This window comes from Lonchura striata, chromosome 1A (assembly GCF_050655825.1).
Source record: "Lonchura striata isolate lonStrDom1 chromosome 1A, ASM5065582v1, whole genome shotgun sequence".
Lineage (NCBI taxonomy): Eukaryota > Metazoa > Chordata > Aves > Passeriformes > Estrildidae > Lonchura > Lonchura striata.
In genome coordinates, this window is record NC_140741.1 from 66,563,937 (window position 1) to 66,591,428 (window position 27,492).

Genomic DNA, 27,492 nt, shown 5'->3' on the forward strand with positions numbered 1-27,492 from the left:
AGTGGGATGTCCAAATGATGTGGCAGAGAGTTGCAGGGCATTTATTTTCTTGGTCTCTTTTATTACAAGCAAGAATATCATACAGTTCTATCCATCAACATAATAAAAATAGTCACATTTCATGTCACCACCATCTCATTAATGTTATCATAAAATCTCACTGTACTAGCAGATGAAAACTTACTTTTCATGCCTAACCTGGCCATTTCATATTTACCTATTCTGTGTTCTGTTCACCTCTCTTTATAGCATGATCCTGCTCTCAATATATACTTGAATAAGAACATCTATTTAGACATAATATAAGAAATTATAGACAAATTTAAAGAATAAAATTGCATCCAAACCACTGATTTTAGGGATCTTAGTTCTTTGTTGGAAACACAGTGACTGTGGCAGCTAAAAGATTAAGTTATTTTCCAGAACAAAGGAGAGTACAAGTAAAGGTTTTGAAAAAAACAATTTCCACTGTTTTAATCAAAATCCAGTTTATTCTTCCATCTACAATACAGTATCCTTGTGGAACAAAAAAGCAAAGCCCTTCTTTAGGCATCACCTACATTACTAGTAATTCTACAGATTAAGCAAACTCTGTGTCATTGTTTGGGGCCATTTCAACATCCAGTTTTGTATTCCTAAAGGGAACAAGGAAACTTGATTCTTGAAAACATTCATTTCACTTGAGTCATAATCACTCAAGTCACACTTATGACCCTCCACAGTGAAATACTTTATACTCTATGTGGGTATTCAAGAGGGAGAGGGAGAGTTGGAGAAATTCAGTATTATATGGCACATTTTGTATTAAATTTGGGAAAAGTTTGAACTACTTTTTTTTTACACTAAGCATTATGACTCCTCTAAGGTGACTTTTTTTAGTAATTATGGTCATTTTAAGGAAGGATACTTTTGAAACCAGGTAATCTATTAAAAGTTCTGTCTGGCAAGTGCTAAACACCATCCTAATTTCTGTAAGTTTTGTGAAAATGTGAGTGCATTTGGAAGGAGAAGAAGGAAACAATCCTCGTGAAAGAAAGGCAGACAGAATTTAGCTGTTCCCCAATCCTTTTGGAAGCAGCCGTAGGTCTGGGTATGCAGAGTATCATCACGCAGAGCTTGATGATATAACAGAACAGATGTGCACATCTGTGGGTCAGAACTTACCCCTCTGTGAATGTAAGTCTAGAACAGGCTGAGCTGGGGGTGGAATAAACCCCCTACATGTGCCTTGTGGCTGACTGGGGCCTTCATATTCTATATAAATGGTATCATTCCTGTCCTGGGGACAATGTCAATCCTTCTACTGTTTATGAAGCAACAAAAGAACCCTGCTATGAGGTCTGAAATACACGAATCACTCCTACTAATGATCAAGAGTAGGTCCCTAGATAGACTAGATGATCTGATGGTATTTCCCATACTTAAATAATAGGATTAACATGAAGAAACTGTATAGGCCTGGGTTAGCCACTGGTGCTAAAATTAACTGGAGGAGACAAAATAAGTGTCTCAAGGATTCAGGAGATACTAACTTTCAAATTACTCAGCATCAGAGATGGACTACTCAGGTTCTAAATATATTCAAGAACCCAAAATACCTCAAGAAACTTGCCACACATAGGTATTTTAAAATTACACTTGAGTTTTCCACTTTCAGTAGTTTTGCTCATTATTGTAGAGTTACGTGAAAGACTCCTTATATGTAGATATTGAACTGTCACTGCTAGTCCCAGAAAACTTGCTTCCTTATGGTCTTCTTATAGGCTGATACCCTGTAAACACCCTGTAAAAATAACCCTATTTCCTAATGAGTCCTTTTCAAAGAAGAAATCCTGGAGAGATGTCTCACAAATATGGAATCCAGGGAAATAATCTGCATGTTAATGATAATATCAGTAGCTGCAATAAGTTATTCTCTCAGTGTGTGTTTCATACTATGGTAACTGACTGAGGACTGAAAACTGCACATTTAAGTCATTGCAAAAAATAATTTCAGAAAATATTATCTTCTTAGAGAAATTCAATAGCTATTGCAAACAGTTTACCTTTGGAAAAATAAAGGAAAATTTGAAAGCATAGCTCTACTTGCTCAGTCTCCAGTTCACAAGTGATCCCAGCTTTCAAGGTTTAATCATCTACAGCAAGAAACAATTTCTCAGAATTGTCTATCATATCTGTATCTGTCCAAAAAAAGAAGACCCTCATGATATAAAAATAATTATGCTTGCCAAGTTTGAATTTGGTTCACATAAATAAGGCATTTTTAAAATTTACCCTTTCACACCATTGTGTAGCATGAAAAAAAAAAAACAGATTTCATTATATTGAGCTGAGTTATCATTCAGATAAAAAAACTAAGGAAACTCACCGGAAACATTCTTCTGTGTGGTTACATCACTGACGTCAATCCAGAAGTTCTGTGTATTTCAAGAACAGATGTCAGTTTTCAAATGTTTTGTATTATAAATAAGTTGGCTTTTGACCTGAGTAATGTGATATCTGTACTTTAGTGGTAAATACAATTACTAATGACTAAACAACTGCAAATTTCCAGCTCTGAGATGTGCTGACTTATGGAACTGTATGACAAAAAAAAAAAAAAAGAAAAAAAGAAAAAAAAGAAAAAAAGAAAGGCATACACCAAAATTAATTTTTTAATAATTATTTTTAATTAACATGGTGAGAAGCATGACTGAGATACAATGAATGAAATCTTCAGGATTTCTTATTTAACCTTGCATATTTTAGTTCTCAGAAATCTGATCAATATGCTAAAAAAAAAAAAAAAACAAACCAAAAAACTCAGCAAAACTCCAAAATTTCATACCTTAAAAGAAGTGGTCCTGTCTAGAAAAGTCATTCTCTAACCAAACACTTTGAGAGCTGAAGCAATTCTGCTTGCTTTCCTATTACTTTCAGGTGAATTGTCCTTTTCCAAAGATTTTAATGGAGTATTTAGTTGGCATAGAAAGTTGCCACAGCAGAAGGACCTGTGATCAGTCAAGGGCTCTGGATCAAATTCACAAAGCCATACTGAAATATATCAGTCCCATTTTGTAGACTAACAAGGCAAAATACGGATTAAAGTGAGGGACAAAGTTCAAAACTGATGTAAAGCCATTCAATAGCTCATCACTGCTAAGTTCTGAATGGATCAAAATTGGCCTAACTCCATGCCGGCTATCTCAAAATCAAGTGGTTCTGAGAATTTACTGACATAAGTTTATGTTAAGGTCTAAGCGATGCTGACACCACTCTACCAGTTGTCACTCTCAAAATGGAGTTGCTCAGTGCTTTCTTCTATTTTGTCCTTGGACCCTTATTGGGGTAGATTATCTGTTCTTCGATTTGATGCTGCAGATGAGAAAACTGCCTCCTGACTTCATTTGCCTTACAGTCATTATACCAGTTCTGAAGATTTGTATGGATGGGAACAAAACAGTGACTGAATTTGCACCCTCCTGCTGAGATATTACTTTTCCACAGTAGACTTGGCTCTTACAAAAATTTTATCCTGGAAGATGATGAATCTGTTGGTTTTGGAAGTCCTTTGATGTCCTCCTTTTTTCTTTCTTCAGTGACTTCACAAGGGACTATCAGAGAAATGAACCAAATGTTTGTTGAGAAAATATATTTTTAAAGCAATTACATATCTAGATTAAATACTCTAAATACAATTAGTAGATCTACTACAAATATTTCACTAAAAATGTTTTTTTTTTTTAAATATCTGCTTCAAGACTATATGTCCATGGACCTATGCTTTGCAATTATTTTTTTTGTTTTTCTTTTAGTGAGTGGGTATTTTGTTTCCTATTGAAAGACAACAAAGCAGAAAGGCACAGAAACTGAAACCAGATAAATCAACAGGAAATGAATAGGAAAATCTTTGTACATCTGGCTTAAATGTATTAGCACAGACTTTGAGAGATTTTCTGTCTCTTTCTTGTCCCTGAGATAATTCTCGTTGAGTCAGTTCCACTTTTGGAAGACAAGTGAAGGAGCAGATATTCCTAAACTCAAGTTTGATAGGACTGATAGGTTTAGGATTGCACCAGGCTATGGAATAATATAATCTGCTAAGAACATCAGCTCGAACTGATGTTCGAACTGGATATCTCAGCTCAAACCCTAAATGCAAAACCCCCATCTGCTCAAGATTATTTACTCTGACTAATTCTGCAGCACCTGAAACTCTTGAGAAGGCTGAGGGCCCAGGTTAATTCCAAAGTATCCTGAACACCTTGCACTCTCTTCTTATTTTGTTAAATGCCTGAACTACTGCATGACAGACTAACATTTGGTGGAGGCACAGAGAATACATGTACACCAGCCCATGCATGGGCAGAGGGAAGTTTAAAATATGTTGCAAATTTAGGCTTTATACTAAAGAGAAGCTATTTCAGGATAAAAGTGATTGTGAAAGGTATTATAGAAGTGGAATGTAGGAGTTTTTGCCTGAATTTTGTCCCTGATCCACAACAGGTTGTGAACTTCCCTTAACTGTGTATCCACAAGGTCTCCCTCTCATAGGAAAGAGGCATCTATAAATTATGAGTTATATATCAGCAGCTCCTTTAGTGGAACTCTTTATAACAGAATTTATAGAAAACAATAAGGGGAAAGTTCAGTGTTGTTTTCTTTTGTTTGTAAGTTTTTGGTAGCTTTTGGAAGCTATAGCTGGCCTTCAGTAAAGGTGCTAGGAAGTCTTAAAAGTAAAAAAGAATTAGAGAGCTATAACCTTGGAGTGCCATTTGGACCTTACTTCAGTAGAAATGTTATCTTATTTATATGGAGAAGAAATCAAGAATGACAATACATAATATATATTAACCCTTGGAAAATCCTTTTGCAGGGTATATGGAACTGACATTGATTAAAGGAGAAATCCCACATGTGTTTTTGCCCTGTTCTAAATTATTCAGGTCCTGGCAAGACAGCATTTCATGCACATCCAAAAATAAATAAATCTTTGAAAAACCAACCAATTTTTGAATCCTGGATTTTGAAAGAGGAAAAGAGAAATTGTATGTCCATCCACAAAAATTAGGAAAATTAATTTATTGTTGGTTTGGAGAAGATTTGTTTCTTTCTGGAAAACAGAAGGATTTGCCTTGTTATCTTAATAAATTCCAAACCTTTAGAAATGTCAGAATCTCCGAGGGCTGCACTCTTCTGTTTAAATCAGTTTTAGCTTTCCTGCCTGGACTACCTTTACAGAATTCAATAATTCATATTTTTAAGAATCCAGTTATGTCCTCTGAGGAAGTATAAAGATTCTTAAGAGTCAGACTCTAGGTAGAGCTAAAGCTATTTACCATAAAGGTGGACTAAAAGTTACACTTTTTTGTTTACAGAACTGCACAAGTCCTGACCTACACTTCCTCAAGAGTGTTCTCTCACTGTCTCCTGGTTAACTCATAGCTATGCTTTTTTTCTCATTATAATTTTAAATCATTCTCAGTATTACACCTCTTCAAGGTGGTTTAAAGAATATTAATAAAAAAGTAGCATGGCATTAAAAATTCCTGCAATCAGTGTAACACTTCATAGCTCCAAATAGGTTTGTGATTCTTCTTAATAGAAGATGCTCACTTGCCCTGGCCAGCCCAGTCTAGCAGGACATCAAACAAAGGTCAGATAACCTTTCACTATTGTGTGATCAGTGAAAGGTTTATATATGAGTAATGAGCATGAAATTATGAGATGTTTTGCCAAAGATCCTACAGGATATCTGTGGCTGTACCAGGCATGCTGCACAGGATAATTCTCAGCACAGAGTGTAGCCTGTGCTGCTGTGAAAGTGTACAGCTGTCTCATACAGTAGACAGAAGCAGGCATTTTTGGGGTGAATGTCCTCTCATCCTAAAATGAGACATTAAATATAAGGTGTAAAATGTCTAAACCCATTGCTTTGAACCAGGCAGAAAGCCAAGTATTGAGCTCAACAGCAAACATCTAGAATAGAGACACAAAATTAGGGAAAATGAGTCCCACCTCCCGCTTTTATATTATAAAACTGCTCAGCTTTTCATTGGCTGTTCTTTAAAAGTCCCATTTTAAGGATGAGAAATGGGAAAGGCAAAGACAAGGGAAAGCAAAAAAAAAAAAAAAAAAAGACAAGAAAAGAAATAATACGGATGCTGTTGCAATTTCTTTGTAGACAAGAAATTATGTGAATGAGATCCAGAACCCTGATAGAGCAGTGAAAAGGCAAAACTAGATTTCTCAGAAATTATTTAAATCAGATGTATCGCATTGGGACCTTTTTCATGGCATGTTTTTTCTTTTTCTAGAAAGAGACCCCTATATTCTCAGTGCCTCAGTCCTCTACACACGGCTTTCTCAGCTGCCATCTCTTTCCACTTTTCTTGGACAGAAAGTCTTATATTTGTAGTGGCATCAGTGGTCAACCATGGTCCAAATATTTTTCAGAATTCAGAGATCTCTGCAGTGGTAAAATGTGGGCCTTTAAATAACAAGTTCCTTCAAGGAAAAAAGTACTTAGTTTCTACAAGATACCTGCCACCTCCATCACCTTTAACCCTTTCTGGCTCCACAGTTCCCTGCTAAAACCACAGTCTCATTCTGCCTAATAAAGCTGCTATTTATCTTGCTATTCGCCATCTTTTTTCCTGTCTTTCAAAAGCTTTAGGTAAAGTTGGTGTTTTTGGACTGCAAACTGCTGAGGACATGGCATCCAATTAAAGCATTACACTCCACAAGCTGTGACATTCCAGAATGCCCCTTTATGACTGATTTCACAGAGCAGAAAATTACCTGGAACATCTTCATTTTCTTTTTTCAATCATGAAGGAATAGATTGTGATGGCAGCTGATAGCACGAAAACAAAGGAGGTAAATTCCCAAGTACTTCACACAAACTGTGCCTCTTGCTGCATAGAATTGTTCTGACATAGGTGTTGTCAGGCAGCTGGCAGGAAGGCTCTGCAAAACATCTCCCAGGACTTCTCTGACAACCTGACACTGAGTAGTGCTTTACTCTACTCAGATCAGCTTTGGACTGTGTACATGGCTATGGAATATGGGCCTTTGAGTAAAAAGGAGCTGTAACCAACTTCGAGACATGTGAGCATTGTAGCTACATGTCCTAATGACTAAATATTTAGGATTCTCAATATTTAATTTACTTAGTTTTTAATTAGGTAATTAATTTGAAGAATAAACACGAGAAAGTATTTATTCCAATGGGTGTTAAATTTTGGAAGACTCTAGAACAAATGCAAAATAAAAAATCACTAAGGAATACAATAGAAACCTGCATGGTTTCTGGCACAGAAATAAGCTCCAGAGCTAAGCTTTACTCTCAACTCAAATCAAACCAAATGTTCAGCCTTTCTAACTTTGAGAAACTTTGGCTAAGTTTTTATTATGTACCTCAATTTTGCCAAAGATGTAGAATACTTTATTTTTTTAAATAAAGATGTTTTTCCAAGACAACAGAAGCTAAACTTCTGTCCATATGTCATGGCTGAACATCACCCAATTTTCCTTTCTCATCTTCATGCTATTTACAGGGTAAATGCTTAACATTAGAAGCAGCTGCAGACTAAAGCGTGTATCTAAGCACTGGTTTATTGAATTTGCATTTTAAAAGCTCACAGTCAATTTGAATTCAAAATATACAGTAAAGCAATCAAATTATCCTTTTAGCTTTTTTCTCCTCAGTCAAAAAACTGCACACATAGAAAACCAGTGGCCTAGTGTTAATTTTTTTTTTTTTTCCCCAGAGCTTATGGGAAGTTTCAATGCCTTTGTAGCCTGGTAATCTGAAATGAGAAAGCCAAAGGACTGCTGAGCTGTTATTTCAAAATCAAAATCATGAGTAAGAGTCATGAGTGCTGGTGCAGCCAAGCATGGACTTCACCAAAGTTGTAAAGATTTCTACTGAGAGGGGCTGTCTTCATGTTTAACTGGATCATTGTCAGATAAACTGTCAAGCCATTTTTTTCTTTCCCTATCCATCTTTCCTTTTATACCCTCTGGCATAAACACTGAGTTCTCAGTGTCACCAGGGCACTGTTTGGATGAGGGATGTTTCCACTTTTAATGACTGACTTCTCTTCTCTTGATAGGGGTACCATGCTGACATTGTTGGATGGTTAGTGTGGATTTCCCTTATTAATGGCTTTTTGGCTTTTATATCAAGACTAAAGTACTTGGAGCAAATGACATGCCAGTCAAAATTTTGTGACTTGTATTTTCTTTAAGGAGTGCTGCCTCCAGAAGCTAAATTGCTGAGATGCTGCTTTCCAAATTCTGCCTTGTGGCAACCCAAGTCAGTGGTTTGCAACAAGAAAAACTTGCTTATGAGCCTGCACTCATTCTGGGATGTGGCTGATCTGCCCATGTGAAGTCCCAGCCTGTACCAGGCTCAGAGCAGATCACAGCTCTCATAAACTTGCACTGAGTTTGCTTGAAGCCAGCAACTCATCAGTGTGGGTGTCACACCACGTATTTATTCCTGCCATACACATCTGAAATTACTTAACTGAGCTGCCCACTTAACCTTTTCTGTTCACAATACCTGGGGGAGGTGAATGGACTTTGTCTGTGCCATAATGGTTTAACATCATCTCTCAACTCTTGCTGTCTTTTTAGGCAGACTCTAACTTCAGCCTCAGGCCCAAACAGAGCTGTTAGGGAGATTCCTGCAAGTGTAGTTCACAATTGCTGTACATATTTCCAGCACAAAGATAAAGAAGCCCTGAGCATCCAGCCTGTGGATGAAAGTAGGCAAGCCTTGTGGGCAGGGAGTGCATTGTGTCAGCACTGAGTGTGAAATGGGAGAGAAACTACAGTGCTACACAAAATATGAGAAAATAAAAAAACCCCAGTAATTAGCTGTGTAGAAATGCCAACAAATTCTCAGAGAGATGCACTTTATCCCAGAAGAATTATGATTATGAACTGGGAGTTTGACCCATAAATTTTAAGGCCAAAGAGCATATTATAAGCTTTTGAGTCAGTCACCTGCATTACCTAGGTTGCACTTGTGCAACATGGTCACCCATATTCACATGGTTGGGTTTGGGTCCTTTTTTTTTAAGGCTTTTCTTGTTTCTTCCCTTAGGCTGATTGTAATTAGAAATGGGATCAAGGCTAAGTGCATCTAATGTACCCCACATCCACAGGGATTTGAAATTTTCATTTACAGCTGGATCCATCCACCAGCCTCATATTTAAATTCATTCTAGCTTCACAGAGTAACTAGAGAATTGTCCCACATTAGGAATTTGGCTGGTGCTATGTGCTGGTGAAACATCTTTATCCCTGCAGTCTCAATGTGAAGGTGCACTTTCAGCCAGGGCTGTAGTCTGTGTTGAGTCATAAAAAATGGCTTAGGAAAATTTACCTGCAATCTAAGAATTCTAAATTATTTGTTTTAGTGTGGAAGCTTTTGCCTGAACTAGTTTCACCAATTCCTATTTCCAACTCCCTGCAATTAAAAGAGCAAAATGTTTGTGGTTGTGAGGCCTAGACCCAGTGCCATGGGTTATGTTAGGAGGATGCTGAAGGGAGTGGGACTTCGTGTGCTGCTCTACACAGATGACATTTTGGTTACAGACAGGATGTGACCATGTTGGAGAATTTTCTTCCTTTCTAATCTGTATGAAGCATTTGTATTCTGATACATCCAATAGCAACCCAGCCCAAACTGCAATGAGAAAGTTAGTTTTATGAAACTGCAGAAGTTACAGACATTTTGGACAAAGCAGCATCCAACAAGCTGTTTTTTTGTTGGTAATGGCTCTTGATAGCTCAGCCATTCACAAATGTAATTTCTAAGTCCTACACAGGTACTTTTTCACTGCTAGGAGAAGTTGTCTATACTGTTATGGTTGGGAAAACATAGCAGTGGTATCATAAACCTGTCAGCATAGATGTAAACCAGAAAGGAGATAAAGGTCTCATCCAAAAGAGAAAAATAAAATTTCAAATCTGCAAAGTTTATATTAATCAATATTATTTTGAAAAAGCATTCAAAAGCACTAAACTAGTGCAAGGATAATCAATATCTTTTAATTACATACATACATGTGGCTTTTTTTTTTCTTGCTCTCTGTCAACAGGAGAAATTATCAAAACAGGACTGGAAAGGAGAATGAATGTTGACCTTACACAACAGTTCCCTAAGAAATCTAATGGGAATAAGGTCTTAACAAGGCAAGCAGAATTTACAGCCAGGCCTGGGAAGACAACAAGGGAGGAGAAGGTATCAACACATCCCCCAAGAGGTAGGCTCCTACTATCAGGACCATTATGTAACAAATTAGCAGTGACTATCATTCTGAAGAGACATCCAGGGAAGCTGGAGAACTCTTGACTGTTACCATAGTCCTTTCTGGTTTTAATACAATATAATGTTGGAGTTTTGGGTTTGTTTTTTGGGTTTTTTTTGAGTCTTTGAAGTTTATTTTTTTAGTTCTTAAGAATGGTCCTTTTCTAGTGTGTGTGTTGGAAACAGTGAACAACAGATTTTTTGATAAGTTCTGTGAGAAGAGACGAAACTCACTGAGGCTCCCATGTTGACTGTGAACCCTTTTCTTTGTTATTTTACCATAAGTGTAATATCAGCAAACTGATGTTTTAAACACTGCCTGTCCAAAGTGGTGAGATACTTGATGCCACATTTGACAAAGCTCTGGCACTTTCAAGGGAATGCAAAGGAATAACTACAAAAGGAATGATAAAATGCTGAACTTAAAGCAGTGATCTCAAAAGTGTATAAAAGAAATAAAAGTTTAATTTTTAAAAATTATTATTATTATTATTATTATTATTATTATTAGTAGTAGTAGTAGTAGTAGTAGTAGTAGTAGTATTTTTATTTTTATTTTTATTTTTATTTTTATTTTTATTTTTATTTTTATTTTTATTTTTATTTTTATTTTTATTTTTTATTTTTATTTTTATTTTTATCTTTATTATTATCTCCATGCATGAACTTTTAAGAAGCAGGGGTGCTCTGACCTCAATGTCACTTATGCAAGAACATGCAGTCCTCAAAGAGAAAGAAGCAAATTATGTGCTTTAAAGCCATTCCTGTGTCTAATGCAAAAATTTTGTTTGGATAATTCAACAAATCACGCGAGTTTTCCACTGAAGTCAGCAGGGCAGCTCATATGAGATGGTCACATGCCCTAAGTTTTCAAGATACTGATCTTATATATTCATTATTATTTATGTATTATTATGGCGCTCTTGCTTCCATCTCATATATTTGTGTCTTTCTTGCACTTTAAACAAAGCTTCTCTCCACTTTATATGGTTTTGCATGGACAGCAAGATGAGTATTTGGGCACAGATATGAGTAAGAAAAATGTATCATTTTCACAGATCTTGGTAAAAAAAAGACACCAATAGAAAAGAAAATCACATATGTCTTACATTACTCCACATTCATCTTCCTCAAACAGATTGTAAATGCTGCCCTGTGGTTATGAATTATATTAATTTATTTGCTTAAAAAGTGTTCTGAGAAGCTACATTAGTCACTGAACAACATACAGTTTTTGGTGATTACTGAGGCATTTGTTTTTGTGACAGGAAACCCTTAAACTACCAAACACAGCAGTTTAAAAAACTGTAAAATGTGCAGGTGCATGGAGGGAAAAATAAAAAAGAAGCCCCCTCCCCACCCCCAAAACTTTTATTTTCATTGAAAAAGAAGAAGAAAATGGACTTTCAAAGCTAAGAAACCAAGTTATTGAACAAAAGAGAATCTCAAATTTAGCTAATAATTTTTTTATAAATAAAACACACTTTGTTTTTATTGGACTAAAGTACTGAAGCAGCACTCAATGTGAGAATTAATTTAGCCTAGATAACTGGACATATCAATCTGCATAGAAAATAGACTACAAATGTTCAAATAAAATCTGTGCTTTCAAGTTTATTATATGGGGGTTATTTTCAGCTGATTAACTTTCATTAAAAGAATTGTTCCTGGTATTTGTCTGTAGTGATTCCATTCAACAGAGGTTTAACGCTACAAATCTCTTATATATGAATGTGATATTTTACATTTCCAAACTGGAACTGTCTTCTCTGTTAAGGTGATGGGTGTCAGGCAGACACTTTAGGGTATGACATGGAATAAGTCTCTGATACCTGGGCCAGTTAGCAACTGCAAGAAGGTGCTGATGCTCTTAAAAAGAACACCCATATCCATCCTTTCATCCTCCACTGGATCAGGGACTTGGAGCCCCACTCAACCTGTCTTTGAACACTTCCAGGAATGGGGCACTCACAACCTCTCTAGTGTCTCCTCACCCTCGCAGCAAGGAATTTCTCTGTACAGTTTTACAAGTCCCTTTTCTAAAAACAAATGAACAAGTAAGAAAACTGGAAGAGTTATTTCATAGCCTTTACCTGGCAAGTCACCAACATGACAGCAGAGTTGTTGGATATGTCATCAGCTTTTCTTACACTGCACTCTAATTTCACTTATTGTTTATCATCTTGCATTTGTGGATTACATCAGACCTCTGCACCTCATGCAAAGGAAAATACATTTACTTCTTCAGCTGTTATAGAGGAAAGTGGTGGAAGTGCTTTGGAAAGTGATAGGAAGATGACTGGAGTATTTTCTGTACAATCTTTACAATTGGAATATGGAATTTTTACACAGAACAAAGTTCACAGTATTTCATCACAATTTGAGCCATTATTTCATTTCCCTGTGAAAGTCTGATGTGTTACCAAGTGTCACATAATTCTTGAGATGTGGTGCAATGATGATCCAAATAGGTTTTTATTGATAATGTTGCCATTTGTTGAAATAACTTCAAATTCTTGTAGAGAACACACTTTGTCCTTTTTATTAAATTTTTTGGCACTAGAAAAATTACACTTGAGAGCTTAAGGTACCATTCTTAAAACCAGTATTTTAAAACTTTTTATAAAGAATAATTATATGTTGCACTAAAATAAGTTGTAAAGACAAAGTTAACAGACATCTCAAACAATAAGTAACTTCAAAAAGGAGAATAACAGAATTCACACTGTAGACAGAAATTTATAATTTTATCAAATAATTTTATTCAGTGAAAGTATTCAAACACATACTGGGCTTCATGCAAGTGCAGTGTTGCCCCCAGCAGTATAGTGAAACAAGTGCTAAATGGTTTTCAGATAATTGCCTGCAACTTTAGTTTGCTGGAGCAACCAGATAGCCTTACTAGAAATCTCAGAAAGCTTTTCCATAAACACTATTTTTATTTCAGGACAAATATTTCTTGAATTTCTGTCACCAAAATAAGATGAGTACTTGGTCCTTTAATTGTTATAACCTACTATTAGTAATACAAAATGGGAAAAGAGACAGCCTGTTACATATATTCTACTTCTACCTATCACAGCTTTTGGGCCAAAAGTTGTTAATCTATTTGGCATAGTTTTATCATCCACGGCAGGATATTAAAAGGACAAAAATTCCCCAGCCTTACCCTGCTTGTGAGAAAAAAATAACCCAGAGATTTTCTTTTAATATCTATAATTTATAACTCTACAGATTTTAATTCATGTTTTATTAATTGAAATATATCTTAAAAATACATTCAGCAAGTGATCTTCCTTCTCAAGCTCTATCAAGCCTTCTTAAGGTTAAGTCAACAATAGTGGAACCCAAGATGAAAGATAAATAACCTTTAAAATTATCAATCATGAATTGTAAGAAAATAGGAGACAAAATATCAGTGAAGTCATTTAAAAAATATTCAGATCATTTTATAGTCTGCATCTGGTTCTATTTCATATAAATGCAAGTTGGACATCTATGACCTTTGGGTAGTAACACATGCTGTCATGAAGTTGATCATTTTTACATAAGCAAAAGCTAAACAGAGTAATTTCAGGATACCCAATGTTTCCAAAAGGCAGTTGCCTGGCACAGCCAAAGATTGCTCTGGTCCATGCAAAACTATATCCAAACACTCTAGATATACTTTTCAACTTTTATCATCTGTGGCTTTAATTTTGAATTTCATATGTCAGATTTCCTTCTGACCAGTGCTGAGAAATGCCCTCAGAGGCAGAGGCTGGGGGTAATGCTCTGTGTGCAGAAATGTTTGAAAGGCGCCTGTGGGTGCTGCAAGCAGCACTGCTGGGCACAGTGGATGAGGTCTGGGAGCAGCCTGCATGAGCCAGGGAGGAGGGGAAACAAGTCAGGCACGCAGGTGACAGAACAATTGTCATGGTCCTAAATGATGCAGTGATGCCAACCTCACTGGAGATCAGCATGAACCTCAAAGAGTTCCTGCTTGTGCAGGAACCCTTCCACACTGTGCATCACCCACTCAGAGTCTGGCTTCTCATGGCTTTGTATTCTTAAGTCATCTCTTACACTCTTGCTGACATTAGCCCAGAGAATGAGCAGCTATCTTCTCTAGTCCAGTTAAGATTCCTCCCCAAGAATGGTTAACTATCCTTAATTATGTCTGCTTTTTAGAAAAGGTTAATCCTTCAATTTGCTGTTTAAATTTCTGCTCTTGAGAGGAAAATGCTGGGCAGTCTTGGAAATAATAATGCTTCCTTAAGTACATTATGATGCACAACAGTGTCAGAAAAAAAAATCCAAAACCCAAACCCAAATAAAAACCAACAAACCAACAAAACAAAAAAATCCAAACAGACAAACAAACAAACAAGCAAGTCAACAAGTATTTAAATTTGGACAAGCAGACCTTTTAGTTTTAAATAGACAGTTCATCTATCATGAGTAACATTAGAAGTAGAAATTGAGTCTCTACATACAATGTAAATTCAAGCTCCCTGGTAGAGAATTATAGAACTTTTGAGGTTGGTAAAGACTTCTAAGATCATCAAGTCCAACTGTTAACCCATCATCTTCATGTTCACCACTAAGGCATGGCCCCAAGTGCCACTCCCACACATCTTTCAAATACCTCCAGGGAAGGTGACTCAACCACTTTTCTGAGCAGCCTGTTCCTATGGCTGACAACCCTTTTGGGTTGTCCCAAATATCCATCTTCTGGTGAAACTTGAGGCCATTTCCCCTTGCTACATGTTAATTTGCTACTAGATAGAAAAGACTGAACCCCACACTTCTAGAACCTCCTTTCAGGGGGTTGTAGAGTGTGAAATATACAGAAAGAGCAATATACTACTGATTGAACCACTTTGTTTTTCTGATTTGATCAGATTTTAAAGTAGCTATTTAAAGTTCAGCAAATTTGACTTTAATTTTACCAGTAATTAAAGCTGTGTCTGATAACCTATAAAGCTATAGTGATTAAATTCCCTATAAAAGGATTTTCAATAAAAGATTCTGTAACTATTAGAGAAAGCTTATATTCTGCATAATACTAATTTCATGTTGGACTTCAAAATGGAAGAGTTGGGCTTTGTTTTGATACAGGTTCATTGCACACATGTTATAAACTTTGGGAATAAACCACCAAAACACATTGGAGAAAGGTACTAATATGAAACAATTACAAACATTGTGTTTCCTAATGGTAATCAGTTCAAGCATATTTTTGCTACTTTTGGAAGGATTTGTAATCTGGGTGCTTGGGGTAAATGGGTAGGTTTAGTGGGGAGATAAAAAAAACAACCAACCAACCAACCAACCAAAACGATTCCTCTGTTACGGCTGTCATCCTCATCTACACTGTTTTGGAACTTGATTTTGAGATCCATTGGATTGTGTAACTCAACTGAATTGCAGGCAAAAGCCTCAGATATGGTAAAAGCAGTCCAGGGTTAATTACAGCTGGGTGAATACACCCAAGCTATAAAATAGAGCATTCCACAGTATTCTGTTATTTTTAAATGGTTATTCAAGCTATAAAAAAAAAAAAAAAAAAAGAGCTCTCAAGTAACAGAATATCCATTTACAAGAGATGAGTTCTTCTGGAAGCAATAAAGGTGCCTATCTGCACAGTGCCCAGGATAGATTTTCATTCAGAACAGGCCTATTTTCTATTTAAGGCATTTCACTCAACTAGAGATTCTAAAAGATCAAATATCACACTATAGGTTCTCCTTCAAGGAGGCCTTACATACAAGCTGCTTTAAAGCACAGTTTTTACTCATGTCATCTGCTGGAATAAAGCACAGTGGGCTCTTTGACCTTGTAAAGGAAAGCACACTGGCAGGTTCCTAGAAGCCCATGGATAGCATCTAAAAGGCATGAAAATATTTATGTCTTTGTTCATACTTCCTCTCAAAATCTTAATACCTCAAGATCTTATTTTAACACCTATATTCCCCAAGAGGTGTGGAAGCATTTGAAAGCTATTGTGTCTGACTTACAATTTTTCTCACTGAAATTTTCGGTATCTGACAGCTCAAATATTATGTAGTTTGTTGAATTTGTTGCTGCTAATAAATGGAGGCAGATACACAGGTTTGCTCCACATAGGTGCAATGCTTTTCCCAATACCCCAGAGAATTAGCAGGCAGTCCTGGCATGGCTCAGCAATCTCCTCATCCTTGTGGGTGCACCTTGGGGAGAGCAGGAAGCACTACTGTGGTGCCATACGTGGATGGCAGGATGTCCTAGTGAAAATTTACTTTCCTCTTGGCCATGTTACCCTCACAGTTCTGGTCACAAGTCAGGTTTGAGAAAAGGAAACTTAATGAACTGTACCAGCATCCAGGAGTTAAGGCAATGTCCAACTGAAATACAAGCAATCTGTCTCCACTGTCCTTCCATGCTACTGCCTCAGCAGCAGGGTTATGCAAAGTTGGATAATGTCACAAGTGGTTAGAAAATTTTTGGATGAATCAATGAACAACATATTTTCCAAACTATAAAACAGTCTACAAAAACCAAATCTTGGGTCAATAATATTTCCTATTCTTAATCCAAAATCCTTGAACTTCAGCACACAACTGATTTCCTTGTTGATGGTGCGACCTTCCACTCACTGAAAATTAAGGATTGATTTTAAAGGTTGAGACTGCATGACTTGCTAGATTAGAACTGGACATAAATTTAAAAAAACCCAGAAATTTCAAGTGATTAATTGCATAAACAACCTTCTCAGAAACGTCCTAGAAACACTGCCTAATTTCAGAATCCAAATCACCGCATTTATGAAACAAAATATGACTTAATCAAGCTTTGGGGCCCCAAATACACAAAACTGTGATATCTTGCATATAGTTCCAGATATTTAATCTTTCCAGAATTGTCTAGATCTTCAAGTTCTACCTATCTCTAAATTTCTTCTCATTCTATAATGAAATAAAACAATTTCTAAGAACTGCAATAAAAATCCATCAAAATACTAGAAAACAAATGCTTTAAGTTAATTAGTCATTTTCTTATTGCAGATAAGCCTGATGGCAAGACCATTCAAGGTAGCCATCCAACCTATAGGCTAGAGGTCATTGCTGCCTCTAAATGTAAGTGCTCAGATTCTCTCTCCTCTCTGAGAATAGATACTATAAGACGAAAGAAAGACTAGAACCAGACTTTACACTTTTGAAACAAGTATTATACGTGGAAGCACATGATGCAAAAGATGAGTAACATCCCCTTCACACCCACTACTATCTCCCCTCTTCTTTGGAAGGCATTCAGTGCTGGCTCAGCCTGTGCTCCAACCACAGGCACCAAACAAGCTCCTTTCAGAGCCTGGACTTTGGCATCTCTTCCACTATGTCTGCATAGCAATGGCCTTTAAAGCAGATGTGGGTCTGTATCATTCTCTGGTAGCTATGAGCCTAGATTTCACATCTGCCTTGTCTTAGGGGGAATTTACTGAGCCTAGACATTGAACTGAGTTGATCCAGCAAAAGAGAAGAGTCAAGTTTTGAATTAATATATCTCCACTCCTTGGTCTTTCTCTGGATCTAGAGCCCTCATGCCTCAATTTCAACAGGAAGGTGTGCATGCAAACTGCAATAAGCAGTGGCTGGCCACACACATAGTTCTCCCTACTACACGTCTATATATCATATAATATCTATCATCTCATCTCTCCAGCCCAGGAACACAGACATCTAGTGCTCACCTAGTGGATCCCACTGCATACAATTTAGCCCCAGGTTCTCAAAGTTTCCTTACCTGCTATTTTCCAGACTGGTATTCCCAAAAGATGTCAAAAGCAAATCCTACAATTATATGGAGTCTTTTCTCTTTTGTGCAGACTACAGACAAACAGGAACAGGAGAAGGCTCCTAATTTCCAACCTATTTGAAATTATGTATTACAGTATTTTTTTAGGCAGAGGGGACCCTCAGTGTCTGCAATTTTCTTTTAGAGATAATTAATTCCTGTAGATTGATTAATTCTTGAAGATCCCAGCACTTATATGGCAAACTGACTAACTTGCACCATAATGTGCACTACTTGGACTCTCAAAATAGCTAACAAGAATACATGCTAACCACACATACCAAAACATTGTGCTGTTAGTCAGTGTTCCAGGCATGTTAATTAACATTTCCATAGTGTGTGTATTACAATACTCAAAAAATTTATTTTTTAATAATCAAGCCACAGAACGGAGGCTGAGATCACAAGAGTCTGGGTCACAAGAGGAGGCTGGGTTAAAGCCACAAAACTTAAAATGGAAATTCTGAGCGAGATTTCATTTCCAACTCCACATATTTTATTTTGTTTATGAAATAACTAATTCAGTGGCTGAAAAAAATAATTGAAAGATACTCTTGGAAAGGAAGAGTGAATACCACTGAATTCCTATATTTCATATATCCTTCTTAAAACAGCTGTCAGAAATTAGTAGTGCTAAGAGCCCATTAAAAAACCCAAACAAAATAATGGATGAAGTAGAAGATGGAGATTTTGCTTAATATGTTAATATGTTAACTCCTCTCTTTGAAAAAGCATACAACTAAAACAGCAGTAGAAAAGTATTTTTAAATAATTCACCTTCCAGTCATTAAGGCAGATGGTTAAAGTCTGGCTAGGCTTTGCAGCATGTGTAACCAGCTCCTAAACTCTGTTCACTGTACAGAAACTCACAGGTAATTGATGGCTACAGCTAGGTGAGACAAATCACAAACATGTTTATCATTTCCCCAAAGGAAACACTTATTACCAAGTTCAAATAATTGTTCTACACAATATAGGATGTATACTCGGAGATCTAGTCAAGGAAAGATTTGTAACACACAGAGGAGAAACAAGGCTAAAAACCCCAAAAGGAAGAGAGAGGCTGATGCTCTATTAAAAGGGAAGACTCCACAAAAAGGTGTCTGGGTTTCTGAACAAGGTTTCAAAAGGAAAGGTCAGCTCCTGAGAGTGTGATATTCTTAATCTGACAAAAAGAGAAATTATTAAATATTTAAAACAATTAGAAAAAATGCCGTTAGAATTTAGATTAAATCATTCTCCTGAAAGTCTCATTTTTCTTTCCTCTTCCCCATATACATTTTGTGAACAAAAGCTCCTAAGAGATTATTGGAAAGAGACACATTGTTCTCGATGTATTTTGCAACAGACAGAGAAAATGTTGTACCATTTAAGGTGGGCATATTTTTCAGGCAAGCATTATAGGGAGCACTGGACTAATAGATGCGACAATGAAGGTGTTTTATGATATGCGTGTTATATAAGGTCTTGATTTCTGTAGATGGTTAGCAGCAATAGAGCTGCATTGGACAATGTGAAGTCATCTCTCAAAATAATACAACATGACAGGCCAAGTGCATTCTGAATTGATTCCCACAAGGGATGAATATAGAGTATCTCACTGCAGTGCAGCCATTCCCATATCAAATTGATGAGGTAAAAGATGCTTATAAGATCCAGAAGTGTGGGGAAAAACGTTGTATTGTCCAAGAGTGTCTTCTCCTTTACTCAATGACGAGTGCATTGTAATACAGCAACTAATTTGTACAACATGTACAAGAAAGGGATTTTGGGGATATATTTATTTCTACATCTCAATGGCAGTCAGCCTACAGAAAATATGGTAGAGTGAGTTCAGCATGTGGGGATAATCATGTAGTTAGGAAGCAATGTTTAATCTAGTTGAGGCTGGTAATCTCTGGATGTTGATGCACAGTGTCATGCACTGCCTTGTAGCATTTCCACATGGGTGATCTATTACTTTGCAGCACTAGAATCTGCATTTGATTTCTTATTCTCTTATCTACTCCTCAGGGATCCAGTAAATCCATCAGAATTTTACAACTGCCATTCTCTCCGGGCTGTGTCACATTTGCAGTGAAGGATTAACTTCAGGCTTCTAAAGCAGTTGCTACTTGCAGCCTTCTGCCCTGCACTTCAGACAGAGATTGCCAGTGCCCCTGCAGAAAGTCTGAAACCCAGCAAAGCACCTCCTGAGCACCCCAAGCCCGTTTATTGAGATAAATATATCCACTTTAATTATAGTTCTTAGCTAAGAACAGCAGCAGTACAGAAGCTGACTGAATCATGACTCACTTTTGGTCAGACATGGGCAGGGCCCTTCTGAGCCATCTGATTTTACTCTGCTTCTCCATGTGAATGAACCCTTCATCAGTGTTTACAAGTTTGCAAATGACAACCCTTCCAAAAGCAATTGTTTCAGAACAACAGGGTACTTCAGCTGTCTCAGACTCTTATTTTACCAAGAGCTTTACAGACCCCCACTTGTCATTGGTTATATTTTTTTCCACTTTTTTTTTTTTTTTTAATTTTTATAGTCACAAATGAAACAGAAATGAAGGTTGCTGTGCATCCTTCTCTGAACCTGTGTTAAGTCACTGTCTTCACTCTCTACAGACTCTTAGGTATAATTATATAAAACTCAGAAGAATATAGCAAAAATATAGGCTTAAACACATTTTTATTATACAGAATAAACAATAAAATAGTAGTTGATTTTAAATGATAAACTTTTATTCTGAATATACTGTTTTTGCACAATAATTAACACAACAGTTCTAGGATTATAAACTTTTTTATAACATTATTGTACAAATTTTTACAAAAAATTATTTTTTTTTTTTTCCAGGCTTGTCAAGTTCCACAAAAGTGTCAAGAGAACACAAGAAAAGGGAGAAAGACCTGCTTGCCTCGTAAAAGCAACCAAGTCTTTTTTTGCAGAAACGCACACTGAGCATTTCAATAAAAATATCCCATAAAGCATGATTCAGACATTTCATACAACACAAGAAGAGAAGACAGCTTTGTCAGATCACAATCGCAATTTCATGGCATCTGAACAAGACAGTATCCCTTTAGCCTCAGTGAAATATTTTTTCAAGATGATGTTTTTCTTTTAAACCATAAACAGGACAGATGCAAGTAGCTGGGAACAGGGTGAGGCTAACTTTTCAAAAGTCTTGAATTGTATTCAGATGCTTTGTTTTAATCTTTTTACAATAGTGTACAATGAGTATTAACAATATTAACATTGTGGTATAAACAAAATAATAATAAATGTGGCCTTTGTTAAAGGCTTGGATGTCTGATACATTTAGGGTAAAATTTATCCTAAGAAAGGAGTAATTAAGATTTCACCTTACATTGACATTCCAAAAACACTCGAGTGCATTGTAATGTCTTGTAGGCATTAATATATTTCTTAATAACCAGTGTACTAGCATCTGAATTTTTGGATCAGTGGTACTGAGGTTGTGTTTTGGAATTAAGTTATACTAAACATGTTTGTTATGTGTTAATGGGAAAAAAAGGTCTTAATGTCTCTTCAGTGACAGCAAAAAGCTCTCAACCACAGCAAGTAACACTTGGGTTGCAAAGGTCACTTAAAAGGGATACTGCCTATTTGAAACCAGTAAGGCCAGGTTTTAAGTTAATAAAAGGAATATTGTAGGAAAATTTACAAATGGCAGCAACACTGTTGTTTTTGTCAAGTTAAGCAGTAAAGCCTCAAGCATTAGAAACATGAAAAAGATTATACTAAAGTCATAAAGGTACAGGACCTAAAAATCTTGTCAATCAGACCTGCTATGTCATGTTAAAAACCTGTTACAAATATGGACCACGGTCAGTGTTTCGGCAGTAATGCTGGTTGTTTAAAAGAAAAAACTAGAAAGAAACCTTTCATGTTAAGCTCTCAGATCATGTTTTGCACAGTACCATGCTGTAACAACTTTTTGTCGATGTACAATACACTGCATGATTTCTGTGTGAACTGAACCAGTCACAACAGCTCCCTTCACACTATTTAAAGAAGTTGAACAACCATCAACAGAGCCTTTTATCTGACTTTAAGAACCACAACTTTTTACAGTATATAGTATTTAAAAATACCTTAATTTTAGGATCAAGCTGCTTCTTTCAAAGACAAGAGAAGATGACTATGATACACTGTAAGAGAAAGGATACTCTTCTGCATGAGAATTTGTATTTATTCATGTGAGTTATTTTTATCAGACTGGTATTCACATTTTGAGATAGCTGAAGTTCAGATTTCACTTTTGGTCTATGTTTTTTTCATTTTGCAGATATTGGGGTATTTTAAAAAGTTTTGACAATCACTTGAATATATTCTAATACGTAATTTCAAAGTATTTAAAATACTCAGTACTTTCTAAAGTATTAATAAGACAGATATCGTGTTTGCTAAATGTTTATGTAGAATGTTATAATGTTAGCTGGAAGGCTAAATGTTTATATAGAAACACATTTCTTCAGGTCACATAGAGGGGGAAGGAGGAGAGGAAGAAAGGACATTTCTCTCTTTGGATCACCCAGGAAGGCTGTGTGTCTGCATGGCATGAGCTTCTCCCTCCTTTTGCATTTGAGCACTCTAAGGGAAGTGGGATAAGAGCAAAAGCCAAAGATGTTTCCTGTGGCAGCATGAATTTGTGCCATCTTTCTTCCAACAAACTAATCAAATGCTTATTGAGTAACTCTGAATATGGCCTACCAGCATAAGCAAAATGTTTTGAACAGTGCAACTTGTCCATGAAGGGTTTCTTTTGGGAAGCCAAGTGAAAACTACGGAGAACTTATTATAACAACATGAAAATAAAAGAGCACAATCCAAACCAAAGAGTATTTAAAGTAACCTCAGAGTAAAAGCAGTGAGTGCAGTAATTTTTGGCCTGATTCTAGAAAACTTACTCCTCCCATAAAATGTCAATTGACCATTAAGAAAAATTACTGGATGCAGTCTTAGCATTAGAAACATTCAAACCAATTTTTTTATCAGGTGGTAATTGGTGCTAGAGTGAACACTGCAGCACTATGACTGGAAGGAAGAGTTCCAAGTTTATCTTCACCCTTACCATAAGCATTATTTCACCTTCCCTGAGGAGGACCTGAAGTCATCCAAAACAGTTAATTGTACTTTTAACCCCATGACATTGCTACGTGTATTTTCTTTTTAAATCTAGATTTTATCACTGAACAAAAGGTCAGGATTTTTGTTTTTCACTCACTGTATTCCCAAACATAAGAAAATACATAGCAGGAGCCAAGGTACATGAAAAACAATGAACCAGCCATGAGAATACAACTACAGTAGATCAATTGTTCAAGCCATGCCATGGCTTTGAGTAGCTTCTTCAGTTTTCATAGGATATTAATGCATGCCCAATCATTTTTTAAGCTTTTGTCATGATCAAAATTATTTCAATCAATTGCCAGCATATACATACTGATGATTTGCATTTTTTTATTTTTTAAAGAGCTAGTGTATTGTGCCATATTAATATTTGCATATTGCAGTAGTTAGCAGAACTGTACAATACCAGCAGAATTGCACATTCATTGGTTTAGCTGTCTTGCAATACTGTTTAGTTCTGAAAACTAGAAAAAAAAAAGCGCAAATCATATTTTGCATCAACACTATGCTACACTGTAATATTGTAATTTACTGCACCAACCTGTATCACCAATGAGGTTGTATAAAAACAACTTCTAGAGTTATTATTCACAATCAAGTATCAATGTGCATACATATAGATTCAAGGCTCCCCATTTGTTTATATTTTTTCTAATCGCAGCAACCAGGTCATTTTGCTGTTAAATATGCTATTTGCAAGAATAAATAGCAACAGCATAAGTTTTAATATTATGGGTGGGTTTGTATGAAGGAAACAAAGGGGGAACCTGATATGAACCTTAGAGAACATATACTTCCAAAAATAAATGTGTTAAATCTGATTTTTATATTCTTAAAATATCTGTACACAGGTTTTGATGTGAGATCGCTATTCTGTAAAAAATCCACCTCAACCCTTTTTGTTACAATAGCTATATTTACCCTATTTTCTCAGCTTTTTCATTGCACAGTATATTCAGAGCTCTGTTTCATAATATAATGTAATATGATTTGATTGCAACACATTGCAATGTTCAATTTCTCACACAATACAAGAATCACTCTGTTATCTTTTCAATGAACTATACTCTACCATCAAAGAAAACAAACTGAAAAACAATAACTTAGCATCATCATCATGCAAAATACCCCTGGAAACCAACATTCAAATATCACAAAGACATTTTTTATTCACAAGCATTTTTGTTTCAGCCTTTGAAGAATTTCTACTAGCTTTATATGTAACTGCATTGTGAAAAGGAGGTGAATATTACATTGAAATTAACAATTTTTTTCTGACAGAAGATTACACCAAGTTTAAGATGAAAATCATTTTTTTAGTTACACTCTCCAGTACCTTTGTATTTTGAAAAACAGTAATTTTCCTCCCTTCCTTCCTTTCTACATACAATATCCATCTATCAAAGCTTAGCTGGCTGTAGGATTCACTTTGGAAAATTAACCACTCATCATAAAGCATTCCAATCATGCTGAACTTCTGGTGAAGACTGGCCAATATTTTCATTTTACTCAACAAGTTTGGACAAAAGTGATGTTAAAAGCAGCCGTTGTGGTGCTAGTAAGGTATACTGGGGAGAACGTTTTCCTTATCATTTTTTCTTTTTGGTTTTTAAACAACTGTTCATGTAAAAGAATATAAATCTTCAAGATATCCAAAGCTTAAAAGAAATGAAAACCATATACATAAGCTGTTGTTAGGGGAGCCCTTTTACATGAAGTCATCAAGATTACAACAACAAACAAACAAATGAACGAAAGGTTTTAGATTTCCCCAGTGGGGCAGGTACAGAAATGGGGATGGCGCAGATGATGCAGCATTCACACACGGTTAAGGATCCGACACTCCAACATGCAGACATCGCTGTGCCCCGACGAGTCTCGCCACGCGCGACAACCAGACACGAGCACTGCTGCTCTGCTGCTCTCTCAGTAGCTGACCCTTTCGAAAATCAAACTGAGGCTATCGTTTTGGCCAGGTCTTGATTAAGTTATGCAGGTTTTGGTTTAGCAAGGTCATAACTGGCAGTGTCTGCTGCCAGATAAGAGCCAAAGCAGGACCAACTGAATTGCTACCATAGACCACAGTGATGGACTCAGACCAGAGGCCCCACCGCAGTCAGCCGAATCTTCCTGTCGACAAGAAGAGAAGAAATCTTTTAATATTAATTACAAGGAAGCTGCTTGAGAAGTAAACTACAGCTTAGTTTTCAACAGTTTGAACTATCCTTGAGGCATCCTTCTTGGTCTTATATATGTTATTTTGCTAAAATAACAGTAAAATAATTCCTGGGAGTCCCTCTGATTTTTGATACAAAGAGTGGCGTTATTACTTTAACTATAAACATGGGAATATTAAATACTTTCAAGGTTTACAGCACAAACTTATCAACTAGATGGGATACTTACACCATCAGCAAGAAATGCCATGGAATATACCTGGGGGCCCCAGTAAGCACCATATATATTCCTTAAAACTGCATTAATTTTAAGATTCTGAGTATGAATTTATTGTGAGAAAAGACAGAAGAACAGATAACTTTTCAAGTTTAGGAAACAAATACCAAAATATGTTTATGTCCATTTCATCAAATGATCGCACAATAAAATGAATATGCTTTGCAGGTGAAGATATGATCAAAGAGAATGAAAATCCTTTCTCTGCCTCTGGTGCTCTACTTAAGTATGAGAAGGAAACTTTCTATTGCACTACGTGTACATGCTTGATGCAGTTTGAAGCTCTTGCTGAGCTGCACTGCTGCCATGCATCAGTAACTATTCCTTATGCCACACAGCAATCACACCACTTTTCTTCATTCCTCTCCACCATGAATTGCTGCTCTTTGGTCTCACTTTGCTTATAATGTTTAATACCTTTCACAGGATGGACCTATTCATTAGTCTGGCTGAAAAACATTTGATACCTGTTCTGGAGCCTGTAACAGCTTAGATCTTGTTTCTCAAGACTGATACAAATTCTGATTAGAACATAAAACACCAGGAAAATTTTCCCCTCACCACTTTGTCTGAGAAGTCTGAGATTCATGGGTAACTCTGAAGGCTGAAAATATCTGGTCTTTTGTTTTCACAGTATTCTGTACCCATGGTATAAAAAGACACTTTCCATTTTCCAAAAGATTCCAAGCCTCCAAGGGCAAGAAAACAGTGTAGGTGGAAAGGAATTTAGGTATATTAGCAACCGGGGAAACTTCTTGAAGAGAAGCAATATGTGCAGGGAAGGACAGACAACTGAATCTGAAAAGTAACAGAGACTGGCTGCTGGCACAGAACTTAAAAAAATGTATAACAGAAAGTAGAGGAAAGACAACAGGCAGGGAAGAGCTCCTGGTTCAGACTTACAGGCCAGTGAAGCATATGCAATTAATACACCCTGGAAAAGGCTGGGGTATGTGGGTTCATGTGTGTATGTCTATAAAATGTACAATCAGGATAAATAAGAAAGAGACCTTTAATTTATTAACACATTTCCTTAAGCAAATTTTGCTTTCCTGAAGCAAAACTTCCCAGCTTTGTAAGAATAGCAGTGCAGGACATCAAGTTTACTCAAATGGGCAAGAACAAGAAAGTACATAAAAATGGCAGATCAATATAAACAGGAAATGAGGGATGGGGAATGGGATAAATTTTTTTTTTGTAAACTCCCTGCAGAATACACTCAAATGATAATAGGAATTTTTCACTAAATTAAAATCACAAAGTCAAATATGATGTTAGGGAAACTTCTTCATAACAGAAGTGTAAAGACAGAATTTGGAAATTACAGGGCATTGCAAAGGCCTTCAATGAGTTCTTTATACCAGCTTTAGTTGATGAAAATTTAAATGTTATTTATTCTGCACACAATGCATTCTTTAAAGCTGGTAGGTTTCCAAAACAGTTTGGGAAAAATATGGAAAATCAGATAAAGCAGACAAAATAGACTCAGTACATTAGTAGGAATTATAGCATTCACCAAGAGTCTCCTTTAGAAACTTGGATGAAAAAAACCCGAAATATCCCAAGCCCCAAAAAACCCCAAAAAATTATCATTCAATTTCCTTAGAAAGAAACAAAAAATCATTTTGTCCTAAAGCAAATACCTCATATTGGCTGCCATACTTTATTAACCATAGATTTTCCAGACATATCTTTGTAATCTGTTAGCTTTATAATTTAGTTGCATAGTTTTGGCTTAGACTTTTTGTTTTGTTTGGGTTTGTTGTTTTTTTTT

At 36.2% G+C, this 27,492-nt stretch overlaps 1 protein-coding gene across 6 annotated transcripts in view; it reads right to left on the reverse strand.

Moving 5' to 3' along the window:
* Window positions 1-20,778: 20,778 nt before the first annotated feature.
* The window catches only part of CACNA2D1 (calcium voltage-gated channel auxiliary subunit alpha2delta 1), a 357,434-nt gene continuing 350,720 nt past the window's right edge, over window positions 20,779-27,492 (reverse strand). For all 6 annotated transcript variants that reach the window (XM_085569965.1, XM_021543146.3, XM_085569969.1 and 3 more), the window contains one exon: window positions 20,779-25,394. In XM_085569965.1, coding sequence (XP_085426091.1) covers window positions 25,278-25,394 — 117 coding nt within the window. In that variant the 3' untranslated portion in view covers window positions 20,779-25,277. The remainder of the gene's footprint in view (window positions 25,395-27,492) is intronic.